Raw genomic sequence first — 14,237 nt, forward strand, 5'->3', positions numbered from 1 at the left:
TAATACTGGAGTCAAAGGAGAGTTTCTACTTAGGCCATCCTTTTTTTAATATCTCCTCAGAAGACCTCTTAACTATATTTCCCTAGAAGAGAATGGAGGAGAAGAGATTGAGGCATGGCCATCCCACCTTGGAGGTTGATTTCTCACTTCCTATCTCTCTGTCTCTCTGGTGAGCACATGTACACTATCACAAAAATCTCTCTTAGGGAAAAAAAGAAACTGAAATAAAAAGGCTTTTTATTTATTTGTTATTTTGGATCCACTATTATTCTGGCCCTTTTAGAATAGCAATAATACCAAGAACCTGTTTTCTGAGCATGAATTCCGGAGCAGACTCTGTACTAAGGACTATTAACATGTGCTAAGTGCTTTGTATCTTCACTTAATACTCTCAACCCAGGAGCAGGCTGTTATCCATGATTTTAACTTTACAAGTGAGAAACAGAGGCCCAGGGAGCCACCTCCAGTCATTGGAGCCACCTCCATTCATCAAACACATTCGAAGATGCTGTTTCTGTTGGGTGGACCCAGTCCTCAAAGGGATGCATGGCTTGTGATTTCAGTCTTGGAGGGTTTCTTGGAGCCAGGAGGTTTGAAAAGTTAAATTACTTGCTTAGTTTCACAGTCTAGGAGTGTTAGAACTGAGAGTTGAACCCGTCTTTCCCCCATAGATGGAACACTGATACAACCTACCACTTTAAGTCAGATCCTAAATTGATTTATATAGGAGATGAATGAGAACATTTTCCTGTAAAAGGCAGTAGTAAGTAGTCAGGCTCTGAGGGCCACATCCTCTGTGTCCTAACTACTCAACTCTGTTCCTGCAGCACAAAAGCAGCCGTAGACAGTGTGGAAACACACAGCTGGGCTGTATTTGATAAAACTTGGCACACTGGAATTTGAATTTCATGTAATAGATTCTTCTTTTGACTTTTTACCCAGCTATTTAATAATGTCAACCACACACACACACACACACACACACACACACACACACACACACATAAAACCCACTCATTTTTAGCTTGCAAGGGTTGTATAAAAATAGATGGGCTGAATTTGGCCCTTCGGTCATACTTTGCTAATTCCCGATAGAAGATATTTCAGAAGAATCCAGTAAAGGAAATCATCAGCTATTCTGTGACTATTTTTTCTTCCCCTACCTCTGAATTCATAGAAACAATATTATGGGGACCTGTTTACCCTTTTAAGTGGTTGTTGTGATTAGTTATTATGTAGATAGTACATGTTGTTCATGTTTTGAAACATAAAACATTCAATATTTTTAACAATTATTTTATTTAACTTTATTTATATTTCTTAATTTGACCAGAGAGGGACAGAGAGGGAGAGAGAGAGAGACAGACAGACAGAGAGACAGAGAGAGAGAGAAAGTGAGAAATCAAGCTGCCAGGTCCAGGACTTGAACCATGGTGGACCATGTGGGAGTCTGGCACCCTTAACCACCATGCCACCTGCTGGCCCCATTCAAAAGTTTTAAAACTTTTGTGTGCTTTTTCTTGCCCATAGTTCTTTTGCAAGTACACTAGTGACCTTGGTTCATTTTTATACTCCTGTGAGTTGCTGAACTAGAATTTTGATTATATTTGGCAAGGTTTTTAACTATATAACTTGCTCTTAATGGAGAAAAGGAAATTAGATGCAGGTAAAATTTAAAAATGTACTGTGTTTAGGATGACTACAAAATATGTCTCTTATACCCTGACATCAAGCTCAAGTTTCTGGTATGCACCCAGTAACCCTTAAAAGAACTTTTATTTCTTAGCCTTGACTGACATTTGGGGATTGACTCAGATGGGAGTTCTCACTATCACCTGAGTCTGTGTAGGTATCTGAAGAGGCTCCCTGTTCAGCACTCCTCTTAGGGAGAATGGATGCAACAAATGGTCAATGGAAATGTCATCTAACAAACACCCATTAATCCAACAAATGGCCAGTTCTCTCTGTAATAAATTATAGCTTTTCAGAAACCTGCATTTAATTTTTCAAGGAAATTCAGCTGTTTCAGGCGTTGCTCAGTCCCTTTAAATTCTATGCTCTAACTACAGTGGTCTTTTTCTAAATCTTAGAAAAATCCTGCTGTTTCCCTTCTCCATCCATTCTTATGTTTCCTAAAGGAGGATCTTTAGAACCCCAGACTAAGTTAGTTCTACTTTCTCGTCTCCATGGCCTCTCCTTCCACAGTCTCACAGTTATTATTTGTTCAAGGTTTGTCTAATCTTCAGGCTTCACAAAGACTTTTCCCTGATTGTAGCCTCCGTACCTAGTTAATTGCCTAGTGTGTAGTAGGCCCTCATCAAATGTTTTTTTTTTTTTTTTGAATGAGTGAAAAAATACTTTTTGATTCCAGCCAAATATGTTTATTTATTCCACTTAGATCAAGAAAAATGACATTGGAGGGATGAAGATGTATTATGATTATTTTTTTGAGCTCTTTAAAAAGGGCTGTGCCTAACTGAAAGTGAGAATCTTCTAGTTTCTGTCCACAATGCAGAACTCCATGTAATCATATCTACTTTCATATTCTTCTTCATCTGACTCTTAGGTCTGTGGTTTTGAGCATGGTATCTGTTCACAAGACTGAAGTGTATATGTTTGACCTTTCCTTAATTTGTTTTTAAGTTACATGAACAATGAAATCGCCTCCCTTTCATGACTGATGTCCCCCATGCTCTGATTATGCTCTGGCAGTTGAAACAAAGGAAATGGGAAAGCCTGAATTTGTATCCAGTTAACTGAGATAATGTCTGGGATCTGTGTATCCAGCGACCGTGTCTTATAAATATATGGCAAGGTTGGGTTTTTCCATCTTGCTTAGCTTAAATATAATAGATAGTGGGTCTTTTGGTCTTCAAAAAATGCACTGTTTAGTTTTTCTTTTAAGAATTCTTTATTTCATTTTATTTATTACCATTATTTTTTAATTTGACCAGAGAGAGATGGGGGTGGAGAAGGAAGAGAGTGAGAAAGCAAGCTGCCAGGTCTAGGACTCAAACTGTGATCGACTGTGTGGGAATCCAGTGCCTCGACCATCATGCCACCTGCCAGCCCTGCATAGTTTCGTTCTGTGAGACAAATCTTTGGTATTAGTTGAGACGACAATATTGTATACCTGCCAATGGAAGTGGATAATGTTGTGTCAGTGCTCTTAATAGGAGCGTTTTTGTGAGGGAAAATCAAAGATCTTCAGTACCCGTCAGGGCCAGTCTACTTGCTTTGTATTCTGTTAGCGCAGTTTTTCAAATTTCCTGTTCATGGCATGTGCATAGAAAGAATACAGTAACCACTAAATTTTAGCGGTTTCATGGCCTCTGGTTGCATGGCTTCTAGTTCTTATTTCTGAACACAGGGTGTGAATTCTAAGAAAAGGGGAAGCCAATATCCATGGAACCCTCTTGAAAGATGTATGGCACAGCTAATGGTGAGCCATTTCCACGCATGCTGTGGCGAAATGCGCGTATGGGAAAGGCCTGGTGGGGAGTGTTGTATTCAGTCTGTACAAGGACAGTCACAGATTGGGAGTATCTTACTTGAGACCTCATATTTGAAGATGAGATGAAGAACAGTTACACTTGGGGCCAGCCCGGAGCATGGTGGTTAAGGAGGCTAGATCCCCCAGAGCTGAATGTGAGGTTTGAGTCCTGGACCTCGTAGCTTGAAAAATATACTAGGTGTATGTGCATGAGTGCTTCGTATGACTTTCTTTTCTTGTATTCTTATTTGCCCAGATTTTAGAGTTTAATGTAATTAAGCCTGTGGAGAATAGCATGATTTGTTTATGAATATTTAGAATTCTGTGTAGAAAGAAGTACTTTGGATATTTTCCTAAGTAGTGCAATATACACTCTGAATTGTTTTCTTTGACTTTGAGAATGGAACACTTCAATATGTGCCTGGAAATTCCTATATGGTATTTTTCTTCTTTCTTCTCTTTTCATTTTTTAATCCTCTGAATTATTTCCCATTATAAACAAAACAAACACAATACGAAACACTACTACTGGGGGATGACAGCGAGCAGGGTTTTGGGAGAGAGACCTTGTTCCTTTGGCAGTTACCTCTACAATAAAAGCTCAGTAAATGCTCTCTTTTTTTGGTGTTTTTTAGTCTTTGGGTTCATTCAGTAAATAATTTTTAAATATTAGGCATAGAGTATACAGTGGTGAGTTGGTTAGACATAGCTTTTGACCTCCTGGCTCTCACAATGAATTGTGGCAGAACAGAGAAATTAAACAAATAATCACAAAACGCATAACTAAGTTATGAATTGATTGCATTTTGCTAAAGATGAAAACATAGACAACTATGAGTTGTATAAGCAGGAGGGGTATCCTCTTATCAGAGGGTCCAAGGAAGGCTTGCCTGATAAAACAACTTAATCTGAAACAGAGAACTTAAATAATCACAAAATGCATAACTAAGTTATGAATTGATTGCATTTTGCTAAAGATGAAAACAGACAACTATGAGTTGTATTAGCAGGAGGGGTATCCTCTTATCAGAGGGTCCAAGGAAGGCTTGCCTGATAAAACAACTTAATCTGAGCCCTGAAGGATGACTAAATCATTGTAAGATGATGTGGGTTAGAGGCAGAGCCCAGAGCAGGTGCCTTGAGGCTGGAGGAGTTCAGTTAGGAAGCGAACCCCAGTGTGGTCCTTGTGTGTGTGGTACTGGAGCTGTGAAAAGAGATAATCTGATGGGTAAATACATGAGATTACATTCTTGCAGTGAGGTGTGTGTGCCATTTGCCAGCAAGAGTATTGTTGGTTTGTCACCTACTGGGGCATTTTTTTGTATTCATTTTGTTTAATTTAAATATAAAAGTAAATAGTGTTCCATGATCTGAAAGTCTTGAGAGAATTCTTTCTAAATTACCTAGGGGTAGTCATTCTTGGAACCAAAATGATGCTTACCCAGACACAAAAGATAGGGACCAGTTGTCTAACCACAAACAGTGATTTTTCCGACATTCTCTTAAGACATTTGAAAACAGTCTGTAGCACTTTGGAAAATTTTGTATTTGTTATTGCACATCCAATGTATTAAATAGGACCTAAAAGATTTTAAAGAATTTAAAGGAATATGGCTTAAATCTGGTTTGACATGATTATGCGTTCTGTATTATTTTCTGGTGTTTCATTTAAAAATTTGCATTTGGGATTTGACCCTAAGTGTTGCTGATGGCTTTGTTTTTGTCTCTTGCCTACTTCAGTCTAATGGGATCGCAGCCATCATTGCGATCCTGGTGTTGCTGCTTCTCTTGGGCATTGGTTTGATGTGGTGGTTTTGGCCCCTTTGCTGCAAAGTGGTAAGTAAGATGAGTTTGCAACTCTGCTTTTTTTTTTTTTCTTTTTTCTTAATCAGTAAGTTTTTAAAAATCAGAAGTAAGGCTTGAAATATGAATGAATGCCACATTGTTTAACAACAGCAAAGTTTCAATTAGTAAATTGAATTTTAATAATTTTATCACTGCAATCAGAAAGTAGCATGGTGGTTAAGGCTCTGGACTCCCACATGGCTGACTGCAGTTTGAGTCCTGGATGCCACATGTTGAAAATCACACCAGCCACATATGTCTGTTTGCCCAAAATCCCAAGAGAAGAATGGAGGAAAAGGAATTGTGATGTGGCCATTCCCCCTGAGGGGATGATTTCTTACTTTCATTCTCTCTCCCACTCCCTAGCACATGCACCCTATGGCAAAAACAAAGTAATCATTTTACTACTATAATAAATTCTAGAAAATATGCATATCAATGAACCTTTGTCAAAACCCTTGTTTAAAAAAGCACTTCAAAGTCAGGTTTGTGAGAAGAATAGGGGGAGAAAGGTAGGGGAGGTAATTGGGAAAGAATGTTTTCCTCCAAGTACAAGAGACATTCAAGTAAATTGAATGGTATTTTCTGTTGAATTTATTGAGGGAATCGATCATCTATCAGGGTTTTGTTTTTTTTTTCCTAAGTGCTTACTGAATCTTTTATTTCATCTTTTGAGGCTATACTATTAGGTTGTTGGAAATGTCGTGATATATTTTTGCATAGAAACACAAAGGAACATATGCCATGACATTACCAACAACCTAATAATTTAGGGCCTTCTCTGTTTGCCTCTGAAAAACATTTTAGAAATCAGTCATATGGAGATGTTCAAGTATTCAGTAGTCATTTCTGAAGTAACGGCTGATGATTTTAATTTGTGTCATTCCTCCTGTTTGTGTAAAGCCTGTGAAAGAATAGGACTGTGTATTAGTTTGTTGCTGCTGCTGTAACAAATTGCCACACACTTGGAGGCTGAAAGGAGCTCTGACATGGATCTCATGGGACTTCTGAAATAAAACATTTTGGCGAGGATGCATTGTTTTCTGAATGTTCTACAGGAAAATTCATTTCCTTGCCTTTTGTAGCATCTAGAGGCCACACACCGCCTCCTTGCTGCATAGCCCCTTTCTCCATTTTCAAAGCAAGCCACGTTGCTCACATCTCCCTCTGACTTTAAAGGGAGATTGTAAGGGGTCATGGGACTAGGTTGGACCCAAATGGATAATGCAGGATACTCTTCCATCTCAAGGTCCTAAACCTTAAGCACATCTGCACCGTTTTGTTAATGTTGAAGAATATTATTCACAGTACCAAGGAATGAAGTTACAGTCATCTTTGACTTTCCTCAAGGTAGAAGATTGATTAATAAATTTTAGCACATTTCAAGCAATCCAATTTAGATTATTCAGATATCATGGAAAGAATTTATCCTGAGGAAGCTCTCTCTTTTTTTATTTTGTTAAACTTTATTTATTTATTTAGTCATTTATTTTTAATTTGACCAGAGGGACAATGAGAGAGAGAGAGAGGCAGAGGGAAAGTAAGAAAGCAAGCCGCCAGGTCCAGAATTCAAACCACGGTCGGCCACGTGGGAGTCCAGTGCCCTTAACCAGCATGCCACCTGCCGGCCCTGGGAGCCCTCTTTTAAAGCATGCCTGCTACTTATTTTGAGATTCTTCCTTTTATTATAAGTACATCATTATATAGAACTTTATATTCAGTAGATCATGGTAGTGTTTTACATATTGCTAGACTGCCCCCCACCACCACCTTTGCTAACTGGTTTCAGCTTCTTTGTAATTTCAGGCAGTGCTTTGTATTATATCTGCATTTATTATTAATTGTACTTTAGTCTGCTTTCATGAGGCAACTTTACAATCCTTTATCTCAGAGCAGTTGGCTCATGCAGGAGGCATAGAATTAACTGAGGTTTCAGTAGAGACAAGAAACATCCTGTCTCTTTGCTGAACTAATCAGTTTCCTGCCATAGCAATTTATGCTCAAACAGTTTCCTGTTGTAATCTTGATTATCCTAGATATGGCTATTTTAGGGTGGCTAGTATTCTTGAGTCTTAAATTAAAAAGCAAAAAGGTGGCCTAATGTGATTTGTGCTCCCTGGGTTTTTAATTTAAACCTGGAGTAGTGGATTTCCTTCCATTATTACTGTGCAGTTTCATTCAGTATCGATCAGAAGTCTCAAGGGTTTAAAAGTGTGTGATTTTTTTTTTAAAGCAAAAATCTCATTGGAGGTTGCTAGATATGCTCACATAGAGGTTTCCACCATAATTTTGAGTATTATAGAGCGATTCCATTTTCGAGGGGTGAGTTTAGATCCATTCCAACCCTGGGACTCTTCAGTTCATGAATCATGGAGTTATCTTGAGGCAAGGCATAGAGAGGCCCCGATGTGTGATGTCAGCATGTCAGAAAGGCTTCCTATTTTCAGAAACATCACAAATCCTTTCATTTCTAGAACTTATCAACAGAAAGAACTACCTTTACTTTGAATATTTTTATGAAAGCACCTAGCTCTGAACATGAACATTCTATATTTGTACCTAAGTGTAAATGACTCATAGCAAGTGCTTTCTAAAGTAGGTTTAAATACAGGAACAAAGTAAAGGAAAATCTTGCGTTCATCTCTTCGCAGATATTTATCAGTCATCTAGTAGGTGTCAGTACTGTGCAGGAACTGGGGAGATAAAGATACTTATGGTCTGATATGGAAATTCACTTTTTAATATGGAAACACAGAAATGTGAACAAATATGTGTAACTGAGGGGTCAGTATGAGCCCCAATGGCGACGTGTGTTAAGAACTGTTAGAACATAAAGGAGGATTTGCCAGAGAACAAAGGGGGTGTGTTTTAGAGAAAGACTGAGTTGATGACCACAAGCTGAGTTATAGATGATGAATAAGATGTTGGCAGTTGACGAGGGATGTTTTGGATGAAGCTTTTGTGTATGGAGTTAGAAGTGATCCTGGCATCCTCTGGAAAGTGCTAGGTTAAGACCAGGCATTCCAGGGAAGGGAACGGTGAAAAGTGCTATGGTTTCAGCAAGAGCCCTACTAGGAATGGCTTTCTACATCTTATAGGAAGTCTAACTGTATCCCAGGGATGATGAAGAACCACTGGAGAGAGCTGATTAGGGTAATCACCTGGAAGAAGCTTGACTTGTGTTATAGTACTGCTCAGGTCTGGTCCTGGAGGGACTAGATAAGACTGTATCTAGTGGAGTTCCAGCGATGGAAATGGCAAACTAATGATAATACACCTTAGACATGGGCAGAGCAAAGTCTTTCTCACAAAATATGGGTGGTTAGAATCTTAACCTAGAAGCTAGGTGGACTAGAGAAAATGACAAGGTGACATGAAATGAAGAGGGAAGTGGGACTATGACCTTGTGAAAAGCATCTTGAGATTTTCAGAAGGCATTGTAGTACAATTGCAGTGTATTTTGATTTTGTTCCTTTTATAGAATGCATCTGTGCAATACTTGAATTAGAATGTGGACAGTTAAATAATCCTTAGTCATATTAACTTACTAGGGATCAGTTTGACTTTGTCATTATCAGTAACATAACTTTTTAATGGAAAAATGAAATGCATTTGCATCAACTTGGTGTTGGAAAAATTTCTTTTTGTTTGCGTTTTTTTAAAAACTAGGGTCAAGTATTTTAATCTAATCTTTCAACTGAAACATGACTAAGTAGTTTATAATGTCTGTTCTTAGGCACATTTAAATCCACTTTTGTGGGTGTCATACATTCAAGAACTCTTATCAAGAGAAAGGGCCTAGAGGAAAGCCCCGAACAGAGGCCTTGCTATCTGTCAGATATACTTCATGCAATCATATCATTTTTTTTGAAATACTGAAATATGAAATACTAAGTCATATTTTACAAAATGATTGAATCATTCATTGTTCAGAGATTAAAACTTCAAAGATATCTAATCAATGACTCAGTGATGACAATGTTACTTATAGTTTAGACAGTGATTCTCAATGTTTTTTCCTGCCTCAAATAATGGGAAGGTTCTCAGAGCAGTGGCTGTCAAGTTTCCAATAGTGGAGATTCTCCTTGAAGGAAAGAGTTAGGTAGAGTGAGACTCTTCAGAGGTCAGTGCAGTTTGGAAAATCTCACTGTAGTAAGCTGAAGAAAGGTCTTTAAAGGTATCTATGTCTTAATCACAGAAATCTTGTGTGAATACTACCTGCTTTGGCAAAAAGAGTCTTTGCAGACATGACTAAATTAAGGATCTTGAGAGAGAGGAAGTTTATTCAGGGCACTCTAGGTGGGTCCTCAATGCAATCACGGGTTTTATGAAAGGCAGATTACATTATTGAAGGGGAGAAACACTGTAATTATACAGACAGAGATTAGAGTGGTACAATCACAGGCCAAGGAATGCTGGCAGCCACCTGAAGCAGGAAGAGGCCAGAAACAGATTCGCCTCTGGATCCTGCAGAATTTACCAGCTCTGCCAATACCTGATGGCTAATCCTGTAAGATTCAGTTCAGACTCCTGACTGCCTGAACCATAAGAAAATAGATTTCTGTTGTTTTTTGGAGAGGTTTTTGCTATAGGGCATGTGCACTTGCCAGAAAGAGACAGTCAGAAAACGAGAAATCACCGCAATTGGTCACACCGCAATCCTTTCTCCTCCATTCTCATCTCAGGATCTTGGGCACGCACGTACACATGCCTGGTGTGAATTTAAGCCACCAGGTCCAGGACGCGAACTGCAGGAGTCTAGCAACATTACACCAACTGTTGGTCCCAGATTTCTGTTGTTTTAAGCCACTAAATTTGGAACAGTTTATTATGGTGGTGATAAAAAACTGATATGTCTCTTGAATGGTTCCAATTTCTCCAGGACTGGGAATACTTATTAGGGTTATATGTTTTGAGAATTCTTATATATTTACAGATCAACTTTTTATAAAAAGGAAATGAAAACAAACAAAAAAACTTCAACTTTTCATAGGATACAAGAGGTTATAAGAGATGGGAGACAATGAAGTATATTTTTAAATGTTTATAATGTTATCAAGGGTATTAAAAACCAGTGTAGGCCCCGTGTGGTAGCATGTGTTAGATGCTGCTGCTGGGCAGGCTTAGGCCACATGGGAGGCCCAGGTTTGATTCCTGTCCCCGCCTAAAAATTCAGGCACAGTGGCATGCACCTGTTGTCCCAGCTACTTGGGAGGCTGAAGCAGGAGAATCACTACATATGAAACCCTGTATGAACCATTCATCCCTCCCCTACCCCACAACACACTATCCTTTCTTTAAAAAATTAGAATAACCTTTCTATTTGTTTTTGGGTAACTGAAGTATGCATAACGCTTTATTTACTGAATAGAATTTACTTATGTATCAGAGTGACAAAGAATTTTTAAAAGAAATAAAAAAAACCCAGGTTTAATGATAAAAAAAAACCAGTTGTCAGAAGTTTTTAAGACATATATTTTAGAAAAACCATTTAGCGATGGAAATCCATAGAAAGCTTTCCAAGGGTGATGTTATTTGCAAACTAGTACAATTTTTTTTTTTTTGAGAGGTTTTTGCTATAGGGCATGCGCACTTGCCAGAAACACAGAGAGTGAGAAATTATCCCCCAGGGATAGCTTCCTTACAGTCTGTTCTCCTCCATTCTCATCTCAGGATCTTGGGCATGCACACATATGTGCCTGGTACGAGTTTAAGCTACCGAGTCTGGGACTTGAACCATGGTCGACTACATGGGAGTCCAGCAACATAGCCATTACGCCGACTGCTGGTCCCTAGTACAATTTTATTTGTATTCAGATATTGAATAAGTCTCTCAAAAGCCAGACATTGACCTGTTAACTGCAGAGAGAAGCAAAGAACTTGAACATTTAACTAAATATGGTATCTATGAGTCTACAGCATATATCTGGTTAGCCATACCAGTTTGCTGTCAGGAAATAAGACATATATCAAAGTCACAGTTGTCCCCCGTAGAATATTTTATATTAGGATTTTAGTCAAATCTTTTTGAAAAAGTTACCCATTCTGGTGAAAAAATAGTACTTTTTTTGGTAAGACTGCAGTATTGATAAAATTGTAATTAAAATGATTTTTTATTATTTGTATAAAATCTCTCTTTAAAGACTAATAATGTTATGAAAGCAGATATGTGTGTGTTTTACTCATCATTGAAAACCTGGCATATTGTACAGTAAAGTTGTTACCGAATGCGTGTTCTTGAACTAAATCATTTCTTAGAATTGAGAAACTTGGTATCTTCTTATCTGGAAATCAATTTCAAAAGAGAGTTCTTCATTGCTAGTTTGAACAAAAATCTCATTGACCATGGGAAAGTATCATGCTTGAGAAAATTTATGATATAATCATAGTTCTTCGTCTGATTTTTTGTTGACCTCATTTAAAATGTGTCCTCACAGTGTAAATACAGTAGGAAATAAGGCTTTTGTAACCCTGTCTACTAGGAACTAAACTCTTAACTGCATGAATATACCCTACAGGAATTTCTAACCTGAAGATTATGAACTTGCATGAAAAAAAAATACATCATTATTTTTAGTTCTAACAAAATGTATTATTGTCTTCATTTATGAATATAGACCACTGCCCACCAAAGTATTAGCAGTTCTGAAGACCGTGTTACCAATAGTAATGACACATATCCTGTAGCACATTGATAGTTGTTCAGGTATTTTGGAAATATCTTTTACATGTGTCACTACTCTAAAATTATGATAATTGCTAGACCTATTATTAGATCTCACTGTTTAATGAATTAATAAAGGAGCACACATATTTCTGTACTGCATATTGTTTTTATATAATTGGTGTTCTTTACATCCTATGTATTTTAATTTACCTCAGTTACCATGAGAAGGAGTCCATAGGTTCACCCAACTCCCAAAGAAGGACATAGAATGAAAAAGGAAAAGAAATCCTGCCATAGGCTATTTGGTCACCCAAGATGCTTTTAATATGAGACTATTTTATAATTTAAAAACTTTTTCTCAACGATAAAAGCACTTTTTGATCATAACATACATGGTATCTGTGTGATGTGGCTCACCATTTCTGTGGCTCCCCTAGATAATCTACTTATGAACATTGTTCTAATTCTGTGTAAGAAGAGTAGAAATCTTTGCTAATGTTAAGACGTTTGTGTTATTGATCCAAAATGCATTTTCCTAGTTTCTAATGGATGGGAGCATATACAATGTTCCATTCACAATTGAATAAATTACTTTCCCTTGAAATAAATATTTTTCAGTTGGTTTTGACAGGTGTTTTTAAACATGAAAGAGAGAGTGTTATTAAAGAAGGTTCAGTTGTATCCCCTGCGTGCCTTGGTTTTTCATGCAAAAGGAGATTCTAAGGCAATGATATTGAGAGAATTTTATTTGGTAATACTTGCAATACAAGAACCCTTTTGTAAAATTGAACTTTTAGACACTACTATTTGTGAATTATAGATTGTGTTGAGTTTGCAAACTATTCCATAAGGGGAAAAGTTCTCATTTCTGTGTGAATTTTTTTTTTTAACCATCTGTTTAAGGAGTCTTTATTCCACTCAGTGAGTATCCTCACATCTATCCTCTGCAACTGCTTTTCTTTAACAAAGACATCAGTAATTAGCATTCTTCCTTCATATCTTAGATTAAGAAACGGGGGCGGGCCAGCCAGTGGCACGGTTTTTTAAGGCAGCTGGAACTCATATGGCCAGCTGCGTGGTTCAACTCCAAGACCTGATGCCTCTTGGCACATGTACATGTGTGCCCAGAATCCTGAGAGGAGGAAGAAATGGAGGAGAAGGGATTGTAGCATGAGCACAACCCATGGGGGGTGTTTCTCACTTTCTTTCTCTCTTCGCTTCTTTCCTGGGGAGTGCATGTGCCCTCTGGCAAATTAAAAAAAAGGGGGAGGCAGAAGAGGTTAAAACAAAATTTATTATGTATTGAATTGTGAACGCGATAGTAGAAAATATAGATGTTTTTATCATTACTTAGCTTAGAGGATATGTGGGGTTTATGGCAGATTTGTTTTACTGATCAGATAGCAGAAATGACAGTCCTACAGTTGCATAATTTGAGATTACTAGACACTCGCAGAATTACAGATGTAAGGCTAATGAGGTGGCAAACAAAGGCTTTCTGGAGTATTGTCAATTGGAGTGTGTTATACAGCTGCAAATAAGTACCTGAATATGCTGGAAATGATAACTGTTCATTTTGCCTAGTATTCTTGGCCAGAGTTCTTCATCCTCAAGGGAAAATAGCAAGTTCATTTTTCTTTACTGCATTTAAGACATTGTATGAAGATTTCAAAAATCTTAATGTACCAAATCATTTTAAAAGTTATCTTTTTAAAGCCCCAATTTGCTTATAAGTAAGTTGAGCTTCGTGGTGAGGCTATATCTGTCTGAAGCTCTGTAGAATCATTTTCTTAGCCAGCAATCGCTGTGCTGTTCTTTCTGAATAGTGATAATGCTTCTGCATTGCACTTGTTTTTTATTGTTGAGGAGGACTCCTGGTGCCTTTATTGAGTTACTTTGAGAGCTGTGTGATTTTTTTTTTTTGGAATGCACAATAAAACAGAAGTAATTTAAATTTTAATATGCCTTCCTTGCACCATTAATTAAAATGATTTATGTTTGGCTGCCTCTTTGAAATAGTGTGATGTTAGGATGTATTGCTTCCATGGTGATGTTTTCCAACACAGCATCATTTATGAAACAGGGTATCAAACTCTGCTTGGTCTTAGTTTATTTGCTTTGACAGCAGCACCTTTACTTCACTGCTGGCAGAATACTCGCTCACACTGTTCTTCCCAGAGCCCATTGGCTTTCCAGTTATATTTATTGTCCAGATTTCTGGCAGCTACATGT

The 14,237-nt window shown here is 37.7% G+C and overlaps 1 protein-coding gene across 1 annotated transcript in view; it reads left to right on the forward strand.

The window, feature by feature from the left end:
* Nucleotides 1-14,237, forward strand: part of ANTXR2 (ANTXR cell adhesion molecule 2) — a 175,100-nt gene that overhangs the window by 78,820 nt on the left and 82,043 nt on the right. Inside the window, exon 12 of the mRNA XM_006151459.3 lies at nt 5,234-5,329. Coding sequence (XP_006151521.2) covers nt 5,234-5,329 — 96 coding nt within the window. The remainder of the gene's footprint in view (nt 1-5,233; nt 5,330-14,237) is intronic.

The sequence above is a fragment of the Tupaia chinensis genome, unplaced genomic scaffold (assembly GCF_000334495.1).
Source record: "Tupaia chinensis unplaced genomic scaffold, TupChi_1.0 Scaffold000318_1, whole genome shotgun sequence".
NCBI lineage: Eukaryota > Metazoa > Chordata > Mammalia > Scandentia > Tupaiidae > Tupaia > Tupaia belangeri.